The sequence below is a fragment of the Vombatus ursinus genome, unplaced genomic scaffold, assembly GCF_900497805.2.
Source record: "Vombatus ursinus unplaced genomic scaffold, bare-nosed wombat genome assembly UNPS02014768.1, whole genome shotgun sequence".
In the NCBI taxonomy this organism is placed as follows: Eukaryota; Metazoa; Chordata; class Mammalia; order Diprotodontia; family Vombatidae; genus Vombatus; species Vombatus ursinus.
The window spans coordinates 29896840-29923455 of record NW_020954546.1 but is presented as its reverse complement, the minus strand read 5'-3'; the positions used below and the strand labels follow the sequence as shown (position 1 = coordinate 29923455).

General features: G+C 40.6%; 1 protein-coding gene across 1 annotated transcript in view; it reads left to right on the top strand.

Annotated features, from left to right (window-relative positions):
• The window catches only part of LOC114043283 (acid-sensing ion channel 2-like), a 354478-nt gene that overhangs the window by 305320 nt on the left and 22542 nt on the right, over positions 1–26616 (top strand). The window contains exons 5-6 of the mRNA XM_027862355.1: positions 23817–23967; positions 25089–25145. Coding sequence (XP_027718156.1) covers positions 23817–23967; positions 25089–25145 — 208 coding nt within the window. The remainder of the gene's footprint in view (positions 1–23816; positions 23968–25088; positions 25146–26616) is intronic.

Here is a 26616-nt window from a genome sequence, read left to right as displayed (position 1 = left end):
GGGAGGGAGGAAATGAGAATTTTAAAAATTATGTTCACAGAAGCCAGGTTAGTAACCCTAGCTCCAAGGCCTCTTTGAATTCTAAGTCTATGATGCTATGACAAGATTTGGCAACTGAGTGGATATGGAGAGTGAGGGTGAGTGCAGTATGAAGTATAGCAAGATACCATCTAGTTATAAATTATATGTTCTTATAATACTAAAGATCCCAGTTCCTGCTGTAGTGTTATGGTCAGATTGGATGAAAGGGGACAGAATGAGTCTTCCATGGCCCAATGCACTCTAAAATAAGGCCCTATATCATCCAGGTCCGAACATATAGGTCATAAAACTGGATTTTCCATCTTTCTTTACCTGTTCTCCCATCTCTGAGTCTACTACCTATGAAAAGTACAAATTCCCACCCAGTCCTTCAGCTTTGCCACCTCATACTGGCTTCCCTCTTTCACCAATGCTGAGATAGGGAGCTAAAGCTGCTTCCCACTTTGGTCAATGCTTAGATAAAGGAACTAATCTGTAGCAGCAAAGAATTACCATATGAATAGAAAGGCAGCAGAGAATGTGAGCAATGAATCAACCAGACTTCTAAACAGATTGGACAGATCCTGATGGGAGTTGTTTAACTACCCAAACATAGAGCAGGATAAATTAGACAGGAAGAATAAATACTTGTTTCATGGACATTTCCCACTTTGAAAGCACATTCCAATAACACATAGCTAAGCTTTTTAATGGCAGAAGGCAACAGGTATGGTGTACCTTGCTTTACACAATAGATGTGTTCTCTGGGATATCTGTAAATCGAATTTTATAAATTGAATTCTTTCTTCTTCCTATTGACTTACGTTACCATTTCAACCCTGCTTAATCTTCATTTCTGTCTAGTCTCTGCAGAGCAATAGCTCCTAACACTTTAGATATGTTTCTTTTTCTCTCTCTGCCCCTCTGCTTTCCAGTCTCTCAGTCAAGTAGTTAATGTTCTGTATACCAGCATCTGAGTATAAGGAGAGTTCCTATTTAAAGGAAGCTCCAGTGAATCTGTTAAATTAAAGGCTTGTCTGTAATGAGAATATTCCCTCACTACCCTCAATTGATCTGTTTTGTAAATTCAAGTCTTTTAATAGTAACATTATCTTAAAGCAGAGATCACCTCTGCCAAGAGAATTTACAACCCTGTTGCCAACTGAGGGGTTGTTTCTTTGAGTACCCCCTGATGGCTGCACCAGAGGAGAGTCAAAGGGAGTAATATTTCAGAAGAATCTGAAGTGGCTAGGGCAGCAAATCACAAGGCTGTAGGTTACTTTAGGGTAAGAATTCAGTGTACAATGGATGTACTAATTTCTATGCTTTAAGAATTTAAAACCATAGTATCATAGACTTAGAGCTGAAAGGGAACATTAAAAACCAGCTAGCTCAGTTCCTTCATTTTACAGATTAGAAAACTAAAGACCAGAGAGATTAGCCAACTTGCCCAACTTAATACCCAGGCAGTAAGCAGCAGAGCTAGCATTTGAACACAGATTCTCTTATTCCAAACTCGATGTTCTTTCCATGGCATGAAGCTCTTTTGTTTGATCATAGCTTCCTTCATTAACTACCTAGTAAAACTCCTTTGAAGAAATCTAAAATATGATCATGGTCATAGTGTCATAGATTTAAAACAATAAGGGGCCTTAGAATTTATTGAATCCAACCTAGTCATTTTACATATGAGGAAACAAAGGCCCACAGAAGCTAAGTGCCTTCCAAGGGTGACACAGCTGACAAGTGTCTGAAGCAAGATTTGAATCCAGATCTTCCTAACTCCAAGTCAAGTGCCCTATCTCCTATCAAGTGCCATGCTGTCTCTCAAGAATAAGACAATAAAAATGGTAATAAGAGAGATGCAAGCAAAGTACTCTTAGTGCTTAGGACCCTCTGACCCAAAAATCCATAAATAAAGGATCTATTATGGGTGAAGATGGCAGAGTAAAAGCAGTGACTTCCTTGAGCTCTCCCCCAAACCCTCCAAACACCTATAAAAAATGGCTCTTAACAAATTCTAGAGCAGCAAAACCCTAAAAAGACAGATTGAAACAAATTTCCAGCCCAAGACAACCTGGATGATTGATTGGAAAAGTCTGTTGCACCAGGCTGGTAGAAGAGCTCTGTTCAGCATGGACATACAGCAAAGACCAGGCCTCAGCGAACCTGGAGCAGGCCTCAGGGGACTGAATCATGGGCATATGTGGCAGTTTCCAGACTTCTGAACCCACAAATGCCAAAGACAACTTAGAAGGTCAGTAGGAAAGGTCTGTGATCATAGTGAAAGAGAAGCTTGGTCACAGCCAAAGTCCCAATGCAGCCTGGAGGCAGCGGCTGCTTCCAGAGCTTTGGGCTCACAGACAGAGAGGAAATTGAGTGGCTGAACAGAAGGGGACTGCAGGGATCTCTTTGCTGGTGCTAAGGCAAGAATCTCTTGCTTTGCCCATACATAGATCTGGGTCACAGTTCTGGGTGGCAGTCCTGGGGCGAGGAGGAGCTCTGGCATGGTGGAGCTTGCAGTGGTGGTGGAGAGGGAATCCTCCTCACAGTTCCAAGGCAAAAAAGAGTGCTTGTGGTCACTCATATACCCAAGGCCAGGCCAGGAAAGGAGTAAACACCTCGCCCTTGATCATACCACCTTGGAAGAATGGAAAATTTACAGGTCCCTAGAAGTATCTCTGAAAACAGCTGCACAAAACCCTTGAAGCTTGGGACAGTACATTCTCCACACTGGAAGCAGACCCCTGCCTTAACAAAAAGTTTAAAACTCAAGTAATTGACTGGGAACATGAGCAAACTGCACAAAAAAGTCAGATGATAGAATCTTTCTTTGGTGACAAAGAAGATCAAAACATACAACCAGAAGAAGACAACAAAGCCAAAGCTTCTACATCCAAAGCCTCCAAGAAAAATATGAATCAGTCCCAGGCTGTGGAAGAGCTCAAAAAGGATTTTGAGAAGCAAGTAAGAGAAGTAGAGGAAAAATTGGGAAGAGAAATGAGAGTGATGCAAGAAAATCATGGAAAAACAAGTCCACAGATTGCTAAAAGAGACCTGAAAAAATACTGAAGAAAATAACACCTTAAAAAATAGACTAACCCAAATGGCACAGGAAGTCCAAAAAGGCAATGAGGAGAAGAATGCCTTAAAAAGCAGAATTGGCCAAATGGAAAAGGAAGTCCAAAAGCTCACTGAAGAAAATACTTCCTTAAACATTAGAATGGAGCAAGTGGAAGCTAGTGACTTTATGAGAAATCAAAACATTGTAAAACAAAACCAAAAGAATAAAAAAATAGAAGACAATGTGAAATATCTCACTGGAAACCCAACCAACCCAGAAAATAGATCCAGGAGAGATAATTTTAAAATTATTGAACTATCTGAAAGCCATGATCCAAAAAAGAGCCTAGACATCATCTTTCAAGAAATTATCAAGGAAAACTGCCCTGATATTCTAGAACCAGAGGGTAAAATATAAATGGAAAGAATACACCAAAAACCTCCTGAAAGAGATCCCCAAAGGAAAACTTTTAGGAATATTGTAGCCAAATTCCAGAGTCCCTAGGTCAAGGAGAAAATATTACAAGCAGCCAGAAAGAAATAATTCAAGTATTGTGGAAACGCAATCAGGATAACAGAATTTAGCAGCTTCTACATTGAGGGACCAGAGGGCTTGGAATATGATATTCTGGAGGGCAAAGGAGATAGGATTACAGCCAATAATCACCTACTCAGCAAAACTGAGTACAGTCCTCGAGGGGGAAATGGACATTCAGTGAAATAGAGGACTTTCAAGCATTCTTGATGAAAAGACCAGAGCTGAATAGAAAATTTGACTTTCAAATACAAGACTTAAGAGAAGCATGAAGTGGTAAACAGGAAAGAGAAATCATAAGGGACTTATTAAGGTTGAACTGTTTACATTCCTGTGTGGAAAGATGATATTTGTAACTCATGAGACCTTTGTCAGTATTAGGGTAGTTGGAGGAGAAAAAATTATATAGATAGATTGGTAGATAGAAGGCACAGGGTGAGTTGAAGATGAATGGGTGATATCTGGAGAATAAAATTAAAAGGTGAGAGAGGATTATACTGGGAGAAGGAGCAAGGGAGAGGTAGAACAGGGTAAATTATCTCACATAAAACATATAAGAAAAGGCTTTTAGAGTGGAGGGGCAGAGAGGGAAGGTGAGAGGGAATGAGTGAATCTTATTCTCATCAGATTTGGTTTAAAGATGGAATAACATACACATTCAATTGAGTATAGAAAGCTATCTTACCCTACAGGAAAATAGGGGGGAAGAGGATAAGAGAGCAAGGGGATGATAGAGGGGAGAGAAGATTGGATAAGGGAGTAATTGAAGCAAACACTTCTGAGGAGGGACAGGGTTAAAACAGAGAATAGAATAAACAAGGGCAGGATAGAATGAAGAGAAATATAGATAGTTTTTCACAACATGACTACTACGGAAATGTTTTGCATGACTACACATGTATAACCTGTATCGAGTTGCTTACCTTCTCAATGAAGGTGGGTGGGGAGAAAAGAAGGGAGAAAATTTGGAACCCAAAGGTTTTTTTAATTTTTTTATTAATTTATTTTGATTTATCAACAATCACTTCCATAAGCTTTTGAGCTTTAAGTTTTTCTCCCCCTCCGTCTTGCCTCCCTCCCCAAGATGGCATGCAATCTGATATAGGCTATACGTATACATTCCTATTAAACATATTTTCGCATTAGTCATGTTGTAAGTAAGAATTAGAAACAATAGGAGGAACTACCAGAAAGAGGAAACAAAACACAACAGAAGAAAAAAATAGCAAATAGTATGCCTCGATCTACATTCAAACTCCATAGTTCTTTCTTTGGACATGGATAGCATTTTCCATCACGAGATGGAATTGTCTTAGATCCTTGCATTGCTAAGAAGGGCTAAGTCTATCAATGTTAGTCATCACACAACATGGCTGTTACTGGTTACAACATTCTCCTGGTTCCGCTCACTTCACTCAGCATCAGACCATACAAGTCTTTCCAGGTTTTTCTGAAGTCTGCCTGCTCATCATTTCTTATGGCACAATAGTATTCCATTACATTCATATACCACAACTTGTTCAGCCATTCCCCAATGGATGGGCATCCTCTCAATTTCCAATTCTTTGCCACAACAAAAAGAGCTGCTATAAATATTTTTGTACATGTGGGTCCTTTACCCATTTGTATGATCTCTTTGGGATACAGCCCTAGAAGTGCTATTGCTGGGTCAAAGGGTATGCACAATTTTATAGCTCTTTGGGCATAGTTCCAAATTGCTTTCCAAAATGGTTGGATCACTTCACAACTCCACCAACAATGCATTTATGTTCCAATTTTCCCACATCTTCTCCAACATTTATCATTTTCCTGTTTTGTCATGTTGGCCAATCTAATAGGTGTGATGTGGTACTTCAGAATTGTTTTGATTTGCATTTCTCTAATTAATAGTGTTTTAGAGCATTTTTTCATATGACTATAGATGGCTTTAGTTTCTTCATCTGTGAATTGCCTGTTCATGTCCTTTGACTGTTTATCAATTGGGAAATGACTTGTATTCTTATAAATTTGACTTAATTCTCTATATATTTTAGAAATGAGGCCCTTATCAGAGACACTGGTTGTAAAAATTCTTTCCCAGTTTTCTGCTTCCCTTCTAATCTTGGTTGCATTCGTTTTGTTTGTGCAAAAACTTTTCAATTTAACATAATCAAAATTATCCATTTTGAAAAAAATAAAGGATCTATGTATACCCAAATATTCGTAACAGAACTTTTGGTGGTAGTAACTATCTAGGAGCGAAGTTAGCCATTCATTGATTAGGGAATAACTAGACAAGTTGTGGTATATTAGTGTGTTTAAAGAGGGATCATATCCAAATAGAGGGATCAGAGAAGGCTTCATGAAAAAGGTAGCATTCTCCTCATCCATCTACAGGTGCAGTCCCAAACTTACAGTAAGCTCAAAAATGGGTACACTATCTGAAATTTAAAAATCACACCATCAAAAAAATCATATAAGAAAACAAAGGCAGACACTTTTCACAGTTACCTAGAAGGAAATTTTTTAATCAAATAAGGGTTGGAGGCAATTGAAGAAATAAAGTAACATTAATTACATGAAATTTTAAAAATTTTGCATGAACAAAATCAAGGTGGCTGGGATATGAATGGAAAGTGATGATTAGAAAAATTATTTGCATCAAATATCTCTGATTAGCACCCGATAACCAAGATGTAAATATGTAAGACCAAGATCCATTTGACAAAGGATAAATGGTAAAAGAAGTTGAGTAAGTAGTTCTTAAAAGAAGAATTACAAACTGTTATCAGCCAAATGAAAGATTGTTTCAAATCACTAATGAAGGAAAATGCAAATCAAAATAACAGATGTTGAATGACAAATGATAGATGACAAAAGATGGAAATAGTCAATGTTGGTGAGTCTGTGGAGTAACAAACACACTAATGCACTGTTGGCAAAGCTGTGACTTGATCCCATAATTCTGGAAAATAATTCAAAATTATGATCTTTAAGTGACTAAAGGTTCCTACCCTTTTGCCCAAAAATCCAGAAATAAAGGATGCAGATATACCCATATATTCATAGTTGAATTTTTTGCGGCATTAACAATCTGGGAACAACGTTACATGTCCATTGATTGGGAAATAACTAAACAAAATGTGGTACATTAATATAATGGAATATTACTGCATTGCAATAAGAAATGAATATTTGAAAAATTCAGAGAAGCGTGGAAAGACTTATATGAACTGATGCAGAACAGAACTAGGAAAATAATATGCATAATGACTATAATAATATAAACAGAAAGAGTACACACATTGAATACTTGATCCCAGAAAAAAAGAAATTGAGAAAATTCACCTTTTTCTCCTCTTAGCACAAGTGGGGAAAAATGGATGTGGACTTCTGTATACTATTGCATGTACAATTGATGTGACTTGTTGCTTTTGGCAGGACTGCTTTTTTTACCTCTTTTTTAATCCTTATTATAATGTATGATTCACTGAGTAGGGGAAGGAAAAAGGATATTTTTGGAAATGAAGTTAATGTAAAGACAAAACATATCAACTAAAATAAGATTTAAAATAGAATATGCAGTTGATTGTCCCTTTATTCAGGACACAACTAGGGAAAGGAGAAGCCAAAACCAAAAGGTAGGGGAAGGGCCCAGAAACAGTGATGGCCACCTATGTATATGACTGAATTTGCAGGAATTCCCAGTATATCTAAAACAGCAGTCAAGATTTCTGGATGAGAATCATACATGGGCCCAAATTCAAAAGTCAGGAGTACCTGAACTAGATATGTGCTTATGGATTTTTTGAAGACAGTACTCCCTACATGACTCAGTAGTTCTTGTATAAAGACCCTCTTTGAATTGAGTGCCAAGAAAAAGTTTATATCTTTTGGTGAATTTGTTTGTCTTTGATAAGCAAGAAAAATATTGTAACTCATTACATTTGTATTTGCATTTTAGCTATCAAGAAATTTTGGGCCAAGTTCAATGCCCAATGTTAGTGTCATAGGATCATAGTTCTAGAACAGAAAAGGACCTCAGAGATCATCTAGTTCAACCCCCTCTTCTTAAATGAGAAAACTGAGGGCCCAAGAAGGTTAAGTCCAAAACTAGTCCAAGGTGGTACATCTAGGAAACATCAAAGGTGGACTTCCAACCCAGGTTCTCTTACTCCATAACCAATCATCTTTCCACTGTACCTATTGAATCTTAGTCTTATAGATTCAGAAACTTGGAGCTATAAAGGACCTTGGGTGTCATCTCTTCTAACCTCCCACAATGTAAGTAACCTCCTCCTTAGCATCCCTAGACTTATGTAGCTTTTGTTCAAACACCTGCAGTGATGAGGAACTCACAGTCCATTCCATTATCAGGCAGGTTGCTGTTAGAAAGTTCTTCCCTATATTGAGCCAAGATCTCCTACCTTATAATTTTCATGGTGTCTATAGTCCATAGTCCCTTCATGACTGATGGGATGGATGGCCATGGGCAGTGGGCTGGAAGCATTGCTCTTTCCACAGCTCTTGGTTTCAGGGTCCTTCATCTTCTTGATTGTCCTCTGGATACATTTCAACTTATCAGTGTGTCTCTTAAGAGGAGCTGTCCAGGTCTGAATGTAATACTCCAGATGTGGCCTGACTAGCACTGAATATAAGAGACTGTCAACTCCCTTCTTCTAGTGCATGTGGTTGGTTGGTTTGGTGTTTTTGTTTTGGTTTGGTTTTTGGTTTTTGTGGGTTTTTTAGCTTATATAGCACACTGGTGGTTGCTATTGAGCTTATAGTTCACTAAAGCCCATAAATTTTTCTCACATGGAAAACCAAATGATTTTTTAAAAACTTAAGCCCTAGGCCTTTCCATTTGTCCCTTCTGAGTTTCATTTTGTTCATTCTAGTCCATCACTTAAGCCTTTCAGGATAGTGGTCCATTCAGATGCTGTTGCCCAGCATGTTAGCTCTTCCTCACATTGTTGGGCCATCTGCATTTTTGATGCATGTGCCATCCATAGCTTGTCCAGGTCAGTGATAAAAATGTTGAACAGAGCAAGACAGTGAGCAGAACAGCCCCTACCTGGCCTGGCATCAATCCATTAATTAAGTGCCTAGTAAAGCCAGTTCTTTATCTTAGCAGAATATTTACAGAGATCAAATAATGTGGTAAAGTTTTGTAATCCAGAAACTGACATATAAATGTAAGTAAACAGAAAGTGTTAGGCTTGGAGTCAAGAGTGCCTGGGTCTGAATCTCAACCTTGGTACTTACAAGCTGTGGAACCATGGACAAGTCATTTAATCTCTCTGACCTCCAATGTCCTGATGTGTAACATGTGGATAATAATATCCAAAGTACAGACCGCCCAAGTTCATTGTGAGAATCAAATGAGATAAAGTATGGAACAAGCTGAAGTGTGCTTTTCACTTTCTTTCTCTTATTTTTTTTCTTTCATTTGAATCTTCTTGTACAAAATGACTAATATGGAAAATGTTTCACATGATTACATGTATATAACCTATATCTGATTGCTTACCATCATGCGGTGGGGAGAGGAAGAGAGGAGGGAAGGAGGAATACAATTTGAAGCTCAAAACTTAAAAAAAATGTTAAAAAATTGTTTCAACATGTAATTGGGGGAAAAAATGAAATATATTGAATTAGAAGAAAACATCACAAAAAAAAAGAAAGACTTTAAAGTGCTTTAGAAAAAATGAAGTGCTTTGCCTATAATAAAAAAATTTTAAATACATTTTCTTAATAATGCCTTTTGTTTTAACATCACATTCTTCCCCCATCCCCTGCTAATGAGCCATCCCTTCAATAAAGAATTTTTCAAAAAAGCAAGAAAAAAAGTTCAATAAAACTAACCAACTCATGGGAAAAGTCTGACTCTTTATACAGCATTCCATTCATGCTCCCTCACCTCTACAAAAAAAGGGAATGGGGGAGGTGCATTGTCATATCTCTTCTTTGGAACCAGGCTTGGTTATTTAATTAATTTTACTACACTCAGTTTCAATTTTGATAGTGGTGTTCTTCCCATTTAAATTGCTGAAGTCTTGAATTGTTTTCCTGGCTCTGCTTGCTTCATTCTGCATCAATTCATTGGATCTTAGTTATAGAGCTAGAAGGACCTTAGAGACCATTAAAGCCAACCCCCTCATTTTATAAATGAGGATATGGAGGCTTGGAGAGGGTAAGTTACTTTACTAAGGTCATACAGCTATTAAGTATCTGAGGTGAGATTTGATTCCAGGTCTTCTTGACTCCAAATCAAGTGCCCTATCCATGCTTCTCTGCATTCATTATATTCATTGTTTCATACAGCAGGCAATATTATATTACATTCATGTGCCAACATTTGTTTGGCCAATCCCTAATTGAATAACCCCAAATTTCTCCTTAAAACAAAAGCCTTTTTACCATCAGTACAACTGAGACTTCTGGGTCATATGACCAACAAGATGGATGACTAGACACTTTCCTCAGTCCCTACCAGCTCTCAAAAAAAAAAGAGAAATTATATGTCAGATATATAGCAATTAGAAGGAAAGAAGGAAGGAAGGGAGTGAGAGAGAAGGAAGAAGGGAAAGGAAGGAAGGAAGGAAGGAAGGAAGGAAGGAAGGAAGGAAGGAAGGAAGGAAGACTGAAACAACATGAAAATTCTTATGCATTAACACCAGAAAATGCTAATTCTTAAAGCACTCACTTAGCTTCCTCCTCTCCTTGCAGGGATGCAAACTGACCTGCAAGCCACATTGCAGGGCAGAGTAGAGGGAGAAGTGAGCTACCTTCTGCCTGGAAAAACCCCTATGTTAGGGACTCCCAAGGCTTCAGAGATTCTATCTGAAATACCCTGCCTATACTCTCCCCTGACCCTGAAAAAATGTGGCAGATGCTAATTAAACCCAGACAGAGAAGGAAAGGAAGAGAGCCAAAGAGTGCAGGAATAGAGGTGGAAGAGAGAAGGAGGAGATTGTCATGAATGTCTGCCCAAGGCTTGAAGGAAAAGAGACTGAAAGTCAGCTGAGGCCAGGCTTGCAACACCAACCCCTCAGAGGCTACTCAAAGCAAGGACCTAGGCTTCTGCCTAAATCCTCTAATGCGGGAGTATGCTCAGGAAGTTTTGCAGTCTGGCCCCAGAAGTACACACACAATATGGAGGAGGAGTCAGAAAGTGAATGACAGAGGACTATAAAGGAAAAAGGCTGAAACATCAAAAATTTCAAGAGGGAAAAGATTCAGTAAGAGTGCAAGCATATAAAACAACAGAGAGAATTTTAGAACTAGAAGGAAAGATAGATGCTAAATGCTCAAAATGTTCTCCCTTCCATGTCACCAGATGGTCTTTACCAGTTGCTATAGCAGAAAAAAAAATCACTCCCCTGCAGCTAACTTGGTGATGAGCCACTCTGAACTGGTCCTTGGACAGTAGATACCAAGTGTGTCATAAGACCTGTACCTTGAAACCTTTCCAATTCATTACTTAAGATCATGGGATGATAGATTTCGAGGTGGAAGGAATCTTTAAAAACATCTAGTCCAACCATCCCATTGTGCATTTAGGAAATTTAAGGCCCAGAGAGGCTTTAAGGAACTTTCCCAAGCTCACATAGACAGTAAGTGGCAGATCCAGTACTTTAACAAATTCAGAAAGTTTTAGCTAAGTACCTACCATATTTCAGGCACTATCCTAGGCACTCATTATACAAAGACAAAAAATAAAACAGTTCACCTGCCCTCAAGGAGCTCGAGCAAGAACTATTGAGTAAAAACTGATGGAGCTCCAGTGACATAATTATCAAAGCCCCAGGGTTCCTTCCCCACCCTCACCCCAGTGAGATTTCAGAGTGGGAATTTTTTGGAATATTATTGTTAGCATTATTGTCTCATTCTCATATTTCTATGGAGTTCAGATAGAGATGTTCCTGGGACAAGTCACTATCCTAGGATTATTCTTGTATGTTTAATGTGCTGTGGAATATTATACAGCTGGTTAAAATAGCTGCTTTGTTGTTGTTTAATAATCCTATTAAGATGTAAGCTTATCTCCTGCAGGCTCACGGAAAGTATCTTTGGTACACCTCCAATAACAGTATGACAGGGATGATATGTACCTCATCCTATTCCCACATTATTTTTATCTCCTCTGCTACATCTCCATATTTTGAAAGCTTTCTATCCCATGTTGCTGACAGATTATGAGTAGTTGGTATGGTGACACATATTCAGCAGCTAAGTGGTACGGTAGATAGAGCATTGGGGCTGAAGTCAGAAAGACCTGAGTTCAAATCCCACCTCAGACACTTATTAGCCTGAGACTCTAAACAAGTCACTTAACCTCTGTCTGTCTCAGTTTCTCCAACTATAAAATGGGAATAATAGGTGCACCTATCTCCCAGTGTTGTTGTGAGGATCAAACGAGATAATATATTTGTAAAGTACATAGAACAGTGTCTGAGCAAATAGTAGATGTTTAATAAATGCTTGTTCCTTCCCCTAACCCTTTACTGAAAATATTGTTCTTAAGTACATGTGGATGACTGTGAGCCACAGTGATCTGTACTGGTTCCAATACAGTTAATTGGTTGAGTTCTCAAAAATATTTTGAGATGTGTATTTGTGGTACAGAGACTTGTTGTCTGTCAATCCTTGAACAAGCTTGCGCGTATAATTCTACCAGTCTAAAATTCCAGTGACCCAATCATGTCATTTTAGGTATCAAATGAGATTACCATATGTAAAGCACTTTGAAAACCTTAAATAAAGATATAAATGCTGATGATGGCTATTATTATGCTAAACCTGCAGCAGCTTCTCTCAGTACTTTGCATGATCTTCATTGATCACTAGTCCAGACTCCTTAAGGATAATAACTCTTCTATAATTTCTGGTAGCAATGATCTGGTCCTTTGTTGCCATCATAAACCCCTCCTTTTCTAAAACAAATTTTTAAATCCTCATAACTCAGCCATTTTTGAAGTGTTCCTTTGTTAACATATTGTTGACTTAGTTCACAGAGATATTGTCCATCAACGTTCTTTCAATTCTTCACTCTTGGATTCTAGCCATTTCATGGGCTCCATCTGGAGGTAAATTACCTCCACTTACTCCCAACAAACCCAACGATGGCTACCCTTTATCAGTCTTATCATTTATTATGATAGTGATAATGATGTTTCTTTTAAATCATCCCTGCTTTTTTTAATCTGTGATTGTCCTATTTGATGTTATTTTTAATGTGGCATGCGACATGTCACATCCTGTTGGAAATAGGCAGGAGATAAATAAATACATAAACGTTACTTGCAGTTGCCTCATATGCCAAGCTATTCACCTCCTTCTCAAAGGGCTGAGCAGTACCTGGACCAGCCTTAGAGAACCAGCCAACAGGATTTGAGAGGGTGATTACTTATTCTCCTTCGTAACGCAGTGGGAAGCACCTGGGGCCCTCTCTTAGCTAAAGATGACTAACAGTTTGCATCTGGCACTCTGTGATATTACAAGCACACATGAGAAGATACACAGCAAATTCCATTTTGTCAGGATGGCAAGAACCAGTTCTGCATTTTGCCAGCTGAAAGACAATGCCTCTTAGAAAAAGAAGAAATATATGTGTGTGTGTGTGTGCGTGTGTGTCCATAATATGTGTGTGCATGCACACACACACCCATACATATTGCAAAAGTTTTACCTGTTGCCAGCTGACTTCTTGATTTAGGTAAGTGGTCCCTTCTAAAATTTTCCCAGGAGGCATAGCTAGTTATAAATGTTAAGGCAATGCTGAGTATATTTGCATGTGATTTGCATGTACTTGATCTATGTCTCCATAGATTGGGCCACCTATTCTTAGGTCATTTTGAAGTTCAACTTTAATTGCTACTTCCCTTAGGGAAGATTCTCTGGCTTCTTTTTCCTCTCTGTCCTTTTCAGCTCATGCACTAATCATTGGTCCAAATCTCCAGCTTCATGAGGCTGCAGTCATGAGATGGAGAGAGTGAACCAGGGAATGAGGGGTCTTTTCTTTTAAAAGAAAAATAATAAAGAGACTGTCTCTGGGTATAGGCATAGGTGCTTGAGGAGGAGCAGCACAAGAACAGGATGGGAAAAAATTCCTAGTGGAAATCAATCTATCAACTGATAAGCATTTATTAATAGCTAACAGCTACAGCATTTATAAACCATGTTGAGGTTTGCAAAGTGCTTCATAAACATTGTCCCATTTGATCCTTACAATAACTATGAAAGGTAGGTGCTACTATACCCATTTTACAGATGAGGAAACTGAGGCAGAAAGGGCCCAGGGCCACACAGCTAGTCAGAGCCTGAGGCTGGATTTACTGTGCCACCTATTTAGCTAGTTATTATTTGTTAAGCACTTAATGTGTACCAGGTACTGCTCTAGGTTCTAGGGATACAGAACCCAAAATGAAACAACCTGTGCCCTCAAGAAGCTATGGTCTTGGAAGCAGAAGGCCTAGATTCCAGGGCTAGCTTGGTCACTAGCTGGGTGACCTTGGACAGGTCTCTTCATCTCTGTAAGTGCCAAGTACATTTGAAAAATAAAGATAAAATTTATCACTTGTACTACTTCTCTCAGAGAGTACAAAGTACTTTGTAACTTCTCCAGGACCTTATCATTAGAAATCATTTTTATTATTGTTAGCCAGAACAGGCCTCCCTGACACATATACACACTCACGCATGCACATGATGCTCTCCAGGTGACATCAGTGACCCTTAATGCCTCCTTCCCGCCACACCTTAACTGGTCTGATGATGCAGACTGCACCCTGCCCCATCTGTGAATGGAGGATTCCCTGGCCAGCTAAGAAGTTCCAAATACCCCTGGTCTTTGCCTGAAGACTTCCAATGCAAGGAAGCCCACTCCCCCCAAAAGAACCCATTCCAGTTTTGGACAACTCAAATTTTTAGAAAGCTTAGAAAGTTAGAAAACTCAGTTTCCATCTACTTTTGGCAGATAGCTCTAATCCTTCATATGCTTTAGATGCAGACATTCAGATACTCAAAGACAGATATCATACTCTACTCTGCTCTGCCTTTCCCCTAACTATCATCTCCAACTGGATGTCTATGGGATATCCAATTGGAGGTGTCTAATAGGCAGTTGGACATACAAGACTGGAAGTCAAGAGAGAGGTTAGAGCTGTATAAGTAGATCCAACAGTCATCTAAAGAAAGATGATCATTTAAACCAGGGGAGCTGATTATAGGAAATGAAGAAAGGATCCAGGGCAGACCACTGGGGAACCTCCATGGTCAGGGGCATGTGTGGATGAAGATTCAGCAAACGACATTGAGAAGAATTGATCAGACAGGAGAAAAATGAGGAGAAGGCCATGTCATTTAAACCAAGAGAAAAGATTATCCAGGAGAAGAGGGTGATCAATAGTGTCAGTCTTCACAGAGGTCAGGAAATATGAGAATTGAGAAAAGGTCATTAGATTTAGCAATTAGAAGATTAGGTAGCCAGGAAGTGTGTATACAATATTGGCCCTAGAAGCAAAAAGACCAAAGGCCAGTTTTGACCTCAGACATTTACTAGCTGTGTGACCTTAGCAAGCAACCTCCATTTGCCTCACTTTCCCCAACGGTAATATAAGACCATAATAGCACCTTCCTCGGGGGGTGGGCAAGTAGGTGGTACAATGGATAGAGCTCCAGGCCTACAGTCAGGAAGACTCATCTTCATGAGTTCAAACCTGGCCTCAGACACTTACTAGCTGTATGACCCTGGGCAAGTCACTTAATCCTGTTTGCCTCAGTTTCCTCATCTGCAAAATGAGCTAGAGAAGGAAATGGCAAATTACTCTGGTACCTTTGCCAAGAACACCCCAAAATGGGGTCACAGAGAGTCAGACACAACTGAAAAACAACCTAACAACAACCTCCAACGGTTGTTGTGAAGATCAAATGATATAATGTTTGTAAAAAGCACTTAGTACCGTACCTGGCACATAGTAGGCACTATATAAATGCTTATTCCCTTTTCTTCCCTTCCCCTTAGTGACTTTGGAGAGAGCAGTTTCGATTGAATGATGAGGTCAGAAGCCAGAATGCAAAGAGTTAAGAAGAGTGTGTGAGGAAAGGAAATGGGGGTACCTATTATAGATAAAACCATGGTAGATTGTAGATTGTAAACTCATAAGGAGTTTAGCCACAAAAGGGCAGAGAGATGTGGGACAATAATTAGCAGGAATGGAAGGGTCAAATGAGGGTTTGTTGAGGACTGGGGAGATATGGATATGTTTATAGGCAGTAGGGAAAGAGCCAGTAGATAGAGAGAGACTGGAGATTATTGAAAGATAAGGGATAATAAAGGGGGCATTCTGCTAGAGGTGGATGGAATGGGGTCACTTCTGCATATGGAGGGATTTGACTTGGCCAGGAAAAGAGCCACCTCTTTGTTATTTAATGCCTCTTCCCTACACATGCCTTGTATGATCTGAAATTGACTACAATAAAGACACAGTTTTACAAATTACCAGCCTATTTGATTCCTTAGTGAAAGCTTCCTCTAATTCCCTAAATGGGCTGCTGGGTGGCACAGTGGATAGAGCACCAGACCTGTAGTCAGAAGACCTGAATTCAAATCTAGCCTCAGACACTTACTAGCTGTGTGACCCTGGACAAGTCACTTAACCCAGTTTGCCTCAGTTTCCCCATCTGTCAAATGACCTGGAGAAGAAATGGCAAACTACTCCAGTATCTTTGCCAAAGGAAAAAAAAGCCATCCACATGGAATCACAGAGAATCAGACATGACTGAACAACAATAACAATAATTCCCTAAGTAACTGGTAGTGCACTTTTGGGAGATGAAGCTATCATAAAGAACCACCTGGAACGGGATGAAGGTTGATAATAGCATTTTAGCAACAGTTTAATGCTCTCAAAGCACTTTCTTTACAACAGCCCTGTGAACTATCTACTCATGAGCCCATTTTACAGTGAGGAAATGAAGGCTCAGAACAGAAAAATTGTTTGCTCCCTGGCCACATAGATTTGGCAAGAAGCAAGATTTGAACCCAGGTTCCTTGCCCTCAGGTCTAGTGTTCTCTCCACTGCCCCAAGCACCATTTCCCATGCCTGCAAGACCCTGTTGTGTTATTGAGCAGTCAAGAAACAAGCATCTTTTCTACTCCAAGTAATGTGTTTGACTCAAGTAATACACAGACAGGGGCAGCTAGGTGGCATGGTAGAGTCAGAAAGACTTCATCTTCCTGAGTTCAAATCTGACTTCTGATACTGACTAGCTGTGTGACTCTGGGCAAGTCACTTAACCCTGTTTGCCTCAGTTTCCTCATCTGTCAAATGAGCTAGAGAAAGAAATGGCAAACCACTCCAATATCTCTGCCAAGAAAACCCCAATGGGGTCACAAAAAGTTGGACACAGCTGAAAAGTGACTGAACAATACACAGACAAGAGTGAAATGGTCCTTGGCCTCAAATAACTTTCATATTCTATTGGAATGGGGGTGGGTTGGGACACTTTTAATCAACCAACAAGCCAACTACATAGGAAGAACTATGCTAGGTTCTAAAAATACAAAGACAAAAAGGAAATAGTTCCTGCCCTCAAGGTGCTTACATTCCATCAGGGTGCTGCAAGCCTCTCCTCATAGTACTAAGGACTAGCAGGCACCCACAGTCACATAAACAGGGGTTTGACATCCATGACACTTTTAACATCATTTATGCTACAGGTGGGATAAGATTTCCCTTGACCAGGAAGAATAATTCTGCCAGTGGAGGCCCATGATCTTAGGGCTCCCAAGGAGTCCTTGGGAGCCCTGTGAATGGCCACTTGCACTCCTCTGCTAGTACTGCCAGAAGAATGCTTCTCCACTCAACATTTCACAGACAAATGACAGGCTGAGGCAGTTTTCTGAAAATGTTAACAATGCTGCTGAATGCATCAATATCACGTGTCCCGCAAATTGTATCCAGATGAAAATGTGATTATAATGGACTGTTAGGAAGGCACAGATGGGCACGCTTTGCTGTATGAGAGGGAAAGCAGTAGGGTTGGGGGATTCTTATCCTTGAACTGAATGTGGTAGCCTATGATGTATCCTTCTGGATCAAACATGAAGTCTTTGGTTTGGCCTTGAAAGCTATTCACAACCTGGTCTCTTCCTGTCTTTTCAGATCCATTTCCTTCTCTAGCTCATTTTATAGATGAGGAAACTGAGGCAAATGGGGCAAACTGATTTGCCCAGGATCACATAGCTACTAAGTGACTGAGTCTGGATTTGAACTCAGGAAGACGAGTCTTCCTAACCCCAGGCCCTGAGCTCAGTGTACTACAGCTCCCCCTAGCTGCTCTTAGAATCAATTTTACAGACGTGGAAACGGACCTTGCCAAAGTTACACAATGTCAGAGGAGGTGAGATTGGAACCTAGGTCTTCTGGAATGGGAAATGTCCACCTTGCAATGCTGCCTCATTAGCTTGATTTATGTGAGGTCTGCTCTACTTGGAAAAGCTGATTCCAAATGGTTACTTAGCACCTGACATGGGGCCATGGAGAGAAAATAGTTGAAGTGCCTTGCTCACCCCAGCCCAGTGGACAAACCAGAGTGTTAACTGACCAGGAGGTTCTCTTAGTTCTCTGTGGGGTCATCCTTTTCAGGGATACCAAAGTGATCCCTGAATATTCTAGGCTCTTCTGCAAAGCTCTATGCCCATAGAGAAGTATAAGATGGTATAATGGATAGAGCACAGGGACAGATACAGGAAGACCTGAGTTCAAATCTAGCTTTAGATTCTTACTAGCAGTGTAATCTTTTTTATCTCTTTCAGCCTCAGTTTCCACTTCTGCAAAGTGAGGGTGGTAATAATAGCATCTACCTCATAGGGTAGTTGTGAGGATGAAATGAGATATGTAAAGTGCTTTCAAACTATAAAGTGCTATGTAAATGAAAGTTATTGTTATCATCTTTGGCTTCTGTGCCTTCATTACCCTAATGAATCCTAATGTGCTAGATATGAATGAGACAGGTTGACAGTGGCTTCCCTAACTTTCAGGGCAATATCAGTTACAGGCATTTTCTATGTGTAGTTCAGATGACTTTAAACATTAGTGGTGGGAAAAAAAAAAGATGGGGGTAGGGAGGAAAGGATTTTGCTTTGAGAAAATGAAATGCTCTTTTCCCATCGATTTCTCTAGTAATTGCGTGGCCCCAGCCAATAAGTCTGGAACCCAGGATGTAATAACAACTGTAGTTATCTCCATAAACCTAGGGAGCCAGGGACACTAGCCAGTGCCTGGTGCCATAAGTACTGTTGGCTGTGTACGTGGAGCAGTCAGGGCCCAGCTGAGGGCAGCACACGTCAGCTGTGGGAGAGATTCAACATGGCCCAAGTCAGTTCAGGTGCTTGGCACTGGGTAGCAGGAAGAGGAGCTGATCAAACAAAGGCTGATGGGGATAAAAGTGTCTAGGTGTTGCAACTGTTCTGAGAAACCAGGAGATCAAAGCCTGAGAAGGGAGAAGGGGGTCAGTCTAAGGCAACAAAGCTGAGGTTCACAGATCCAAAGTAAGAACAGAGTAGGATAGAGAAGGGTCTGGGGTGGAGAGTAGAGAGAGACACTTGGCCCCAACCCCCTCTAGGCTTTCAATGGGCTCTACTAGGTTAAGCCCTAAGAAGTAAGATATTTAAAAATGCATCCAAGAGAGGTGGCCTGACTTGGTGGATAGAGAGCTGGCTTTGGAGCCTGGAGGACCTGAGTTCAAATCCTCCCTCTGACAAATACTGTTTGACCTGAGCAAATCACTTAACTTCTCATTGCCCAAAATAGTGCCTTTAAGTCGTTTTGCCAGACGGAGTTCAACATACCAATAAAATCATAGGTTTCATCCAATAATAATCATAACAGTCATGCAGCCAACTATTAAAATACACAAGATGCCAAATAAGTAAAATAATGTGAGAGCCCAGCAAGATACTAGCCACTGTCAATCTACATGACAGATTCATTTTTTGCTCTACTAGCATTTTTAAAGCGCCTATTATGTCACATGTTCCAGGACTACAAAGACAAGCATGAAATATTTCCCGCCCTCGAGGACCTTGTGTCTAGGGGAGAAATAATGTGTATACCTATAGACTAGAGCCCAGGGGTGGGGAACCTGCGGCCTTGAGATCACACGTGGCCCTCTAGGTCCTCAAGTGTGGCCCTTTGACTGAGTCCAGGTTTTGTGGAACAAATCCTTTTATTAAGGGATTTCATTAGCATAAGAAGTTCCTGGATGAGGAAATTCCTTTTACCAATTCAGGTCAACACCTTCTCTGCAACTTATGGTCTTGGAGAGTTGTTTTAGACATTCAGAGGTGCAAGTGATTTGTCCAGGGTCACACACAGTCAGTATGTGTCAAAGGCCGGGTCCTGAACTAGTCTTTCTGCCTTCAAGGCCAACTCTTCCTCTACTAAACCTTGTTGCCTGTCACGTACATATGAGTAGGATCGTAGATCAAGAGCTGAAAAGAAACTTAGAGTTTATCTAGCCCACCTCTGTCATTTTACTAATGAGGAAACTGACACCCAACTGTTTTACATGACTTGTTCAATGTCACACAAGTAGTAATCACCGGTGGTCAAATTTGAACGCAGGTCCTCTGACTCCAAAGCCAGTGTACTTTCTACTGTACCGTGATAACTTCTATACAGCATACTTAAGAAAGGACAAGGTGATTTCTTGCCAAGCTTTGTGTAAATTGAATTTCTGTAAACAAATGCTATTTTCCCATTTGCTATCACCGGAGATATTTAATCTTAATTTCTGATTGAGCACCTCAAATATGAAACTGCCCATAGGTAAGCTGCTGCTTAAAGGAACCTAGAATCCATTTGTGAAATGAAAACTCTTTTTGTAATGTAAATGGGGCCCTTCCATTTGTTGGTTTTCTCCCCGTTTGCTGTTTCAGGTACCCAGGGCACATCACAGGGGAGCAATGACTGGCTGGGTATTTCTTTAATCCTTCTCTGATTTACCAAGACTTGCAGGGTCAGCAGTTCCTTGAGCCTCAGTCAGTGCAAAAAGATTCATGTTCAATCATAGTTTCTGGTGCTGGGTCAGTCTCCACTCTTTTTACTTCAGAAATTAAATGCTCCAATGGGGCAGAGCACGGGCTGGCCTGCGGCTTCTCTTGAGGAAATAAATCTTGGCATGAGGCAGTTGCTCCCAAGGTGCCATTCCTAACTGGCTCACCACTGATGCTTCCATTACTCACTGATGGATTTGGGTTTTGTCCTAATTGAGCAGGATGTCAGAAAGGAGCCTCCAGAAGCGAACACAATACCATCCTTTGTAGACTTGCTTAAATCAAACCACACGCCTGCAATAAAAACATCAGAATACAAACCAGCCCCATAAACTCAGTCTCTGATAGCAACCCCTCCATCTGGGCGAGCCAGATTGAAAGTTTGCACTTGGATCACTCGAGGAAACAAATGAAAAGAGCTGCAGTGGCTTGTCAGCCACAACAGAAAGGTGTGGAAGGCCCCTACAAAGAGACTGTAACTGAAAACCAGATGGCTAAAGGTGGGACAAGTCTTGGAAACCTGCAGTCCAGTCAAACTGGTTTTCTTACTAGTCCTCACACATGATGGTCATCTCCCATCCCCATGCCTTTGCCGAGGCCATCCCCCATTCCTAGAATGCCCTCCCTTATCACCTCTGCCTCACAGGATCCCTCCATTGCTTCAAGGGAGAACTCAATCACAACCTTCTAGATGAAACCTTTCCTGATTCCCCTCCCCAACTAGTACTCTCCCTCCAAAACCACTTTGTATTTAACCCTTGTTTTTCAGTCATTTTTCAGTTGTATCCAACTCTTCATGACCCCATTTAAGGTTTTCTTGGCCAAGATACTGGAGTGGTTTGCCATTTCCTTCTCTAGCTCATTTTATAGATGAGGAAACTGAGGTAAATAGGGTTAAGTGACTGGTCCAGAGTCACACAGCTAATAAGTGTCTAAGGCCAGATTCAAACTCATGAAGATGAGTCTTGCTGATTCCGGGGCTGGTGCTCTATCCACTGAGTCACGTAGCTGCCTTGTATTTAACTACTTTGAATTTATTTGTATTTATTGTGTATATATGTATATGTGTCCTTGTGGTCTTCCCCATGAGAACATATGCTCCTTGAGAAGAAGGATTCTTTCATTCATTATATTTGTATCCCCAGTGCTTTGCACAGTACCTGATAAATGGTAGGTACTTAATAAATGCTTGTCAGTTGGTTATTTGGTTGGATGGTTGACCTAATAAGACATACAGCATTTGGTAGAGGAAAAGACAGATTTGTGAAGACATTAAATAGCTTGTATATGGTCAATCAGTCAGTCAATAAACATTTATTAAGTGCCTACTATGTGCCAGGCACTGGGTCATGGACTGAGAGCAGCTCTCTGCAGCTTGGGAGATCATAATGTGATTGGTGTGCACCTAAAGTTTCAGACATGACAGTGCCAACCTAGAAAATCTGGTTCTCATGGCCAGAGGATGACAAATGGCTTCCTTGGTTGTCCCAATCAAGTATTATAGGAGGAGGGGGGTGGGAGAGTAAAAAGTAGCTGGAACCAAAATACATCAATATTCCCAAGTAAAAGTTGACTCTGAAGGACAGGGTTTATATTTCAAAACCCTTCCTATAAAATTATCTCACTCAATCTTCACATTGACCCTGAAAAATAAATGCAATTTTTATCATTCCTATTTTATAAATGAGGACAATGAGTTTCCAGGGATTAAGTGACTTGTCCAGGATCACAAAGCTAATAAGTATTTGTGGAATGACTTCAACCAACATCTTCTTAATTCCAAGTTCAGCACTCTGGCCGTGATGACAACAGTGACCTATGATGGTCACCTTAAAGTGCTATGTGAATGTTAACTATTATTTTTCTTAGGGCAGTTAGGTAGTGAAATGGATAGAGCACTGGGTATGGAGTCAGGAAGCCTTATCTTCATGAGTTCAAATCCAGCCTCAGACATTTACAAACCCTATTTGCCTCAGTTTCCTCATTTGAGCTAGACCAGGAAATGGCAAACCACTCCAGTATCTTTGCCAAGAGAACCCCAAATGGGGTCACAAAGAGCAAGACACAACTAAAATGACTGAACAATAACAAACCATTTTTCTGGCGGGGGGGAGAGGAAGATAGTACAGGTGGGAGGAAAGGAAAAGAAATCCCTCATTCACCTAGACAGTTCAGTGTAATGCAGATAGTCTGGAGGATTTGTAATTAGGAAGATCTAAGTTCAAATCCTGTCTCACAAACTTTGTAGCAGCTGTGTGACTTTGGGAAAGTTACTAAGCTCTCTCAGCCTCGATTTCCTCATCTGTAATATGGGGCCAATCATAGCACCTACCGCAAGGTTATTTTGAAGACCAAGTGAGATTTTCTTTCTAAATGGTTTTGCAAACTTAAAAGTACCACACAAATGCTAGCTATTATTAAATACTTGTCGATTGACAAAACAAAACCACAATTTTAAATTTTTATGTCAATATATGTGCATATGCTAATATATGTACATATACATATATGCAAATATGTATATGTGTACATATGTATATGTTTGAACATATGAGCCTCACTACTAATAGTAATACCCGACATTTCTATAGCACTTAAATATCTAGTAGTCAATCAACCAACAAGAATTGATTGTAGTCTCACTACGTGCCAGGCACTGAACTAGGTGTTGGAGATACAAGGAAAAAGAATGAAACAGGGGCAGCTAGCTGACACAGTGGATATAGCATCAGCCTCAGAGTCAGGAGGACTTGAGTTCGAATCCAGCTTCAGACACATGATACTTACTAGCTGTGTGACCCTAGGCAAGTCATTTAACCCTGATTGCCTCACCGAAAAAAAAAAAAAGAATGAAACAAACTATCCCTGCTCACAAGGGACTTCCATTCTAGTTGCAAAACACTCAACATACATGATCTTATTAGAGCCTCACAAGGCCATCCTACAGAGATCGTCATTTTACAGGTGAGGAAACTGAGGCTGAGAGAGGTTACTCATCTCTGATCATACCAGTAGTGGCTAGAGATGGAATTTAAACTCTTTTTTTTTCTGACTCCAGGTCCCCATGGGTTTCATGATACCCCACACAACCTCAGGTCCTGAGAACACCTTTGTCCCCCTGCACTAACCAGTATCTACTTCCTTACTCTCTTCCAGCTCACATACCTGCCCCCTCCTTGGGGAGAATGCCGATCTTCAGAGATGGGACTCGATTTTTTTCCTGTTTACAGTATCACGGCTTGTAGGATTGACTGTGAAACTCGTTACATTGTGGAGAACTGTAACTGCCGGATGGTTCACATGCCAGGTCAGTGACCTCCAGGAGCCATGGCGGGACAGGGAGTGGCTTTCTGCTTCCTGCCATCACCTAAACTCTTTCCCTGGACTCCTGGACCCTGGCACCCCAGATTCATTTTCCCCAAGTTGTTGCCAATCAAAGGTTCTGCCTGCGTAAAATCAAAACATCAGACAAATAGGAAAATAGTCCATCAACACAGAGCACAGACTGAACATACAGATAACTTGGAAACATCCTGCTGTTTGTAGTTTTTCTTTTATTCAGGCAAGATGCCAATCTATTACCAAGTAATCCAGATGACTGGGCTGATGTCAGCCATAGAGGCTCTTAGCTTAAAGCATCACCCAATCAACAAGCACTTAATAAATGTCATCTATATGCCAAGCATTGTGCTGGGCACCAGAGACACAAAGTCAAAAATTGATTCATTTTTAAAAGAAGTATACAAAGACTTGTGTTTTGAGGGAACAGTGGGGAAGGGGAGAAGCATTTTGTAGAGACAGTGAGGTGATGCAATGGATAGAGTGCTAAGCTGGAATCAGGAAGACCCAAATTCAAATCTACCTTCAGATGCTAGCTTTATGACTCAGGTAACATCCATCTGTCTCAGGGTCCCCAGCTTTAAAATGGGGATAATAACAGCACCTAATTCACAGGATTGCAGTGAGTATCTAGTGAAATAATATTTGTAAAGCGCTTAGCACAGTGCCTGGCACATAGCAGGTACTATATAAATTCTTATTCCCTTCCCTCCTCTAGACCCAAAATCAGAGGTTCTTGGAGTCTGTGAACTTTTTTATATTTTAATAACCTTGTTTCAATATAATTAGTTTCCTTTGTAATCCTATGCATTTTCTTTTATGCATTTAAAAACATTCTTCTAAGAAGGGGTCTATAGGCTTCGCTAGACTTACAAAGGGGTCCAGGGGGACAATAAGCATTAAGCACATTAAGAACCCTAAAGCATGATATGATTTGTCATTATTATTAGAAACCATATTTTTATCCTTCCTCACCTACTTATTAGCTGTGCAATCTAAGAAAGGCCTCTTCTCTGAATGGTTCTGTGATGGAGACAGAATCACATGCAGGTTTCTGAGTTGTTTTATCACTGTTTTCTGTCCATGCAGGGGATGCCCCTTTCTGTACCCCAGAGCAGCACAAGGAATGTGCGGAGCCAGCCTTAGGTCAGTACTCTAAGCTACTTATTTCTCTCAGAGGAAGGGAGAAGGAGACTTCCCTTCTTTAGTAACAGTGGGACAAGGCCAGGAATGATAGTTCTGAGCACCTGGGCTTTCCATGAGACAAACCTTATGGAAATAAGTTAATGAGAAAAGGAAGGAAAGGAATGGGAAAAGATGGAGAGAGGATAAAGAATGAGAAGAAAGTTAATAAATAGAGAGAGAACCAAGGGATAGAGAGAGGTGATGGGGAGTAGAGAAAGGCATCCAGAGATGGAAAGAGGTCCAGGTGTTGGAGAGAGAATGAAGAGCAGAAAAACCCATCAGGAGAGGCCATGAGCTAGATAGTGAACTGAGGACCAGATGATGGCAAGTGCAGAGAAAGCTAGGAGCCAGATGATGGAGAGAGAATGTAGAGTGAAGAAAACTCATTGGCTGGAGAGAAGCCCATGAACTAGAGAATAAATTGGGGACCAGAGGATGGAGAAAGAGTCAGGTGGTGGAGAGAGGGTGGGAAATAGAAATAGGAAGGATTAGGAGATGCACAGATAGAAAGAAATGATGGCCAGAAGATGTGGAAAGGGCCAAGAAACAGAAGATAGTGAACTAAGGATCAGGTGATAAAGTTAGGTAGGTATGTAGGTACTTAGTTAATGGGGAATCGAAAGAGAAAGGGCTAGAATATGGAAAGAAAATGGAAAGTAAAGTGAGGACCAGAAGGTGGGGAGAGGCCAAGGATGACGAGAAGATGGAGAAAGAAGTTAGGACTAGGGAAGAGGAAAAGATGAGGAGTAGAAAGAGTAACAGAGAAAAGTGATGTCTAAGGACTAATGTGAGAGGAGGAATGGAGAGATACCAGGGAAATTAAAAGAAGAGAAATACAGATTTGGGGAATCAAAAGAATGGTAAGAGATGGGAAGAACACGCAGGTGAGAGAACCCATGGGAAGAGAGAAGACAGAGGATGGGGGAGTAGAGGGAGAAATGAGAAACTGAGAAAGATCTAGGGGAAAAAAAACCATTTTTGAGTCACAAGCTTTACTGATGGTAGGTAGGGTCACCTGCAGACATAAAAGATGGTACATTACGAAGAAGTAGAGTCTGCATTTTATGTGATTGATTTAACACAAAGAGGACTCCATCCCAGTTATCCTACGTGAGCTAAGGTCCCAGGGCCCAAAGCCTTGGCCTTCCTGGCACATGTCCAGGCCCCAGGAAAGGCAGGAATAATGATGATAGTGCCTGGGGAACCTGCTGGGAGAAATAACGAGCAGTCCAGCTAAGGCCCCAAATTTCTCTCCTCTCCGAAGCAGCCTTGCCCAGCATTTCACAAAGCGGTTTGCAAACGCATGAACAGAGAGAATTTTTAAGCAACGTCTAACTCTTTTTAGCAGCTTCAGAGGAGACTTCTGAGTGCCTAGGAGCCAGAGGGAGGTAGTTCTGGACTCATGTTTTGATCCCCCCAGAGCGTTGGAGAG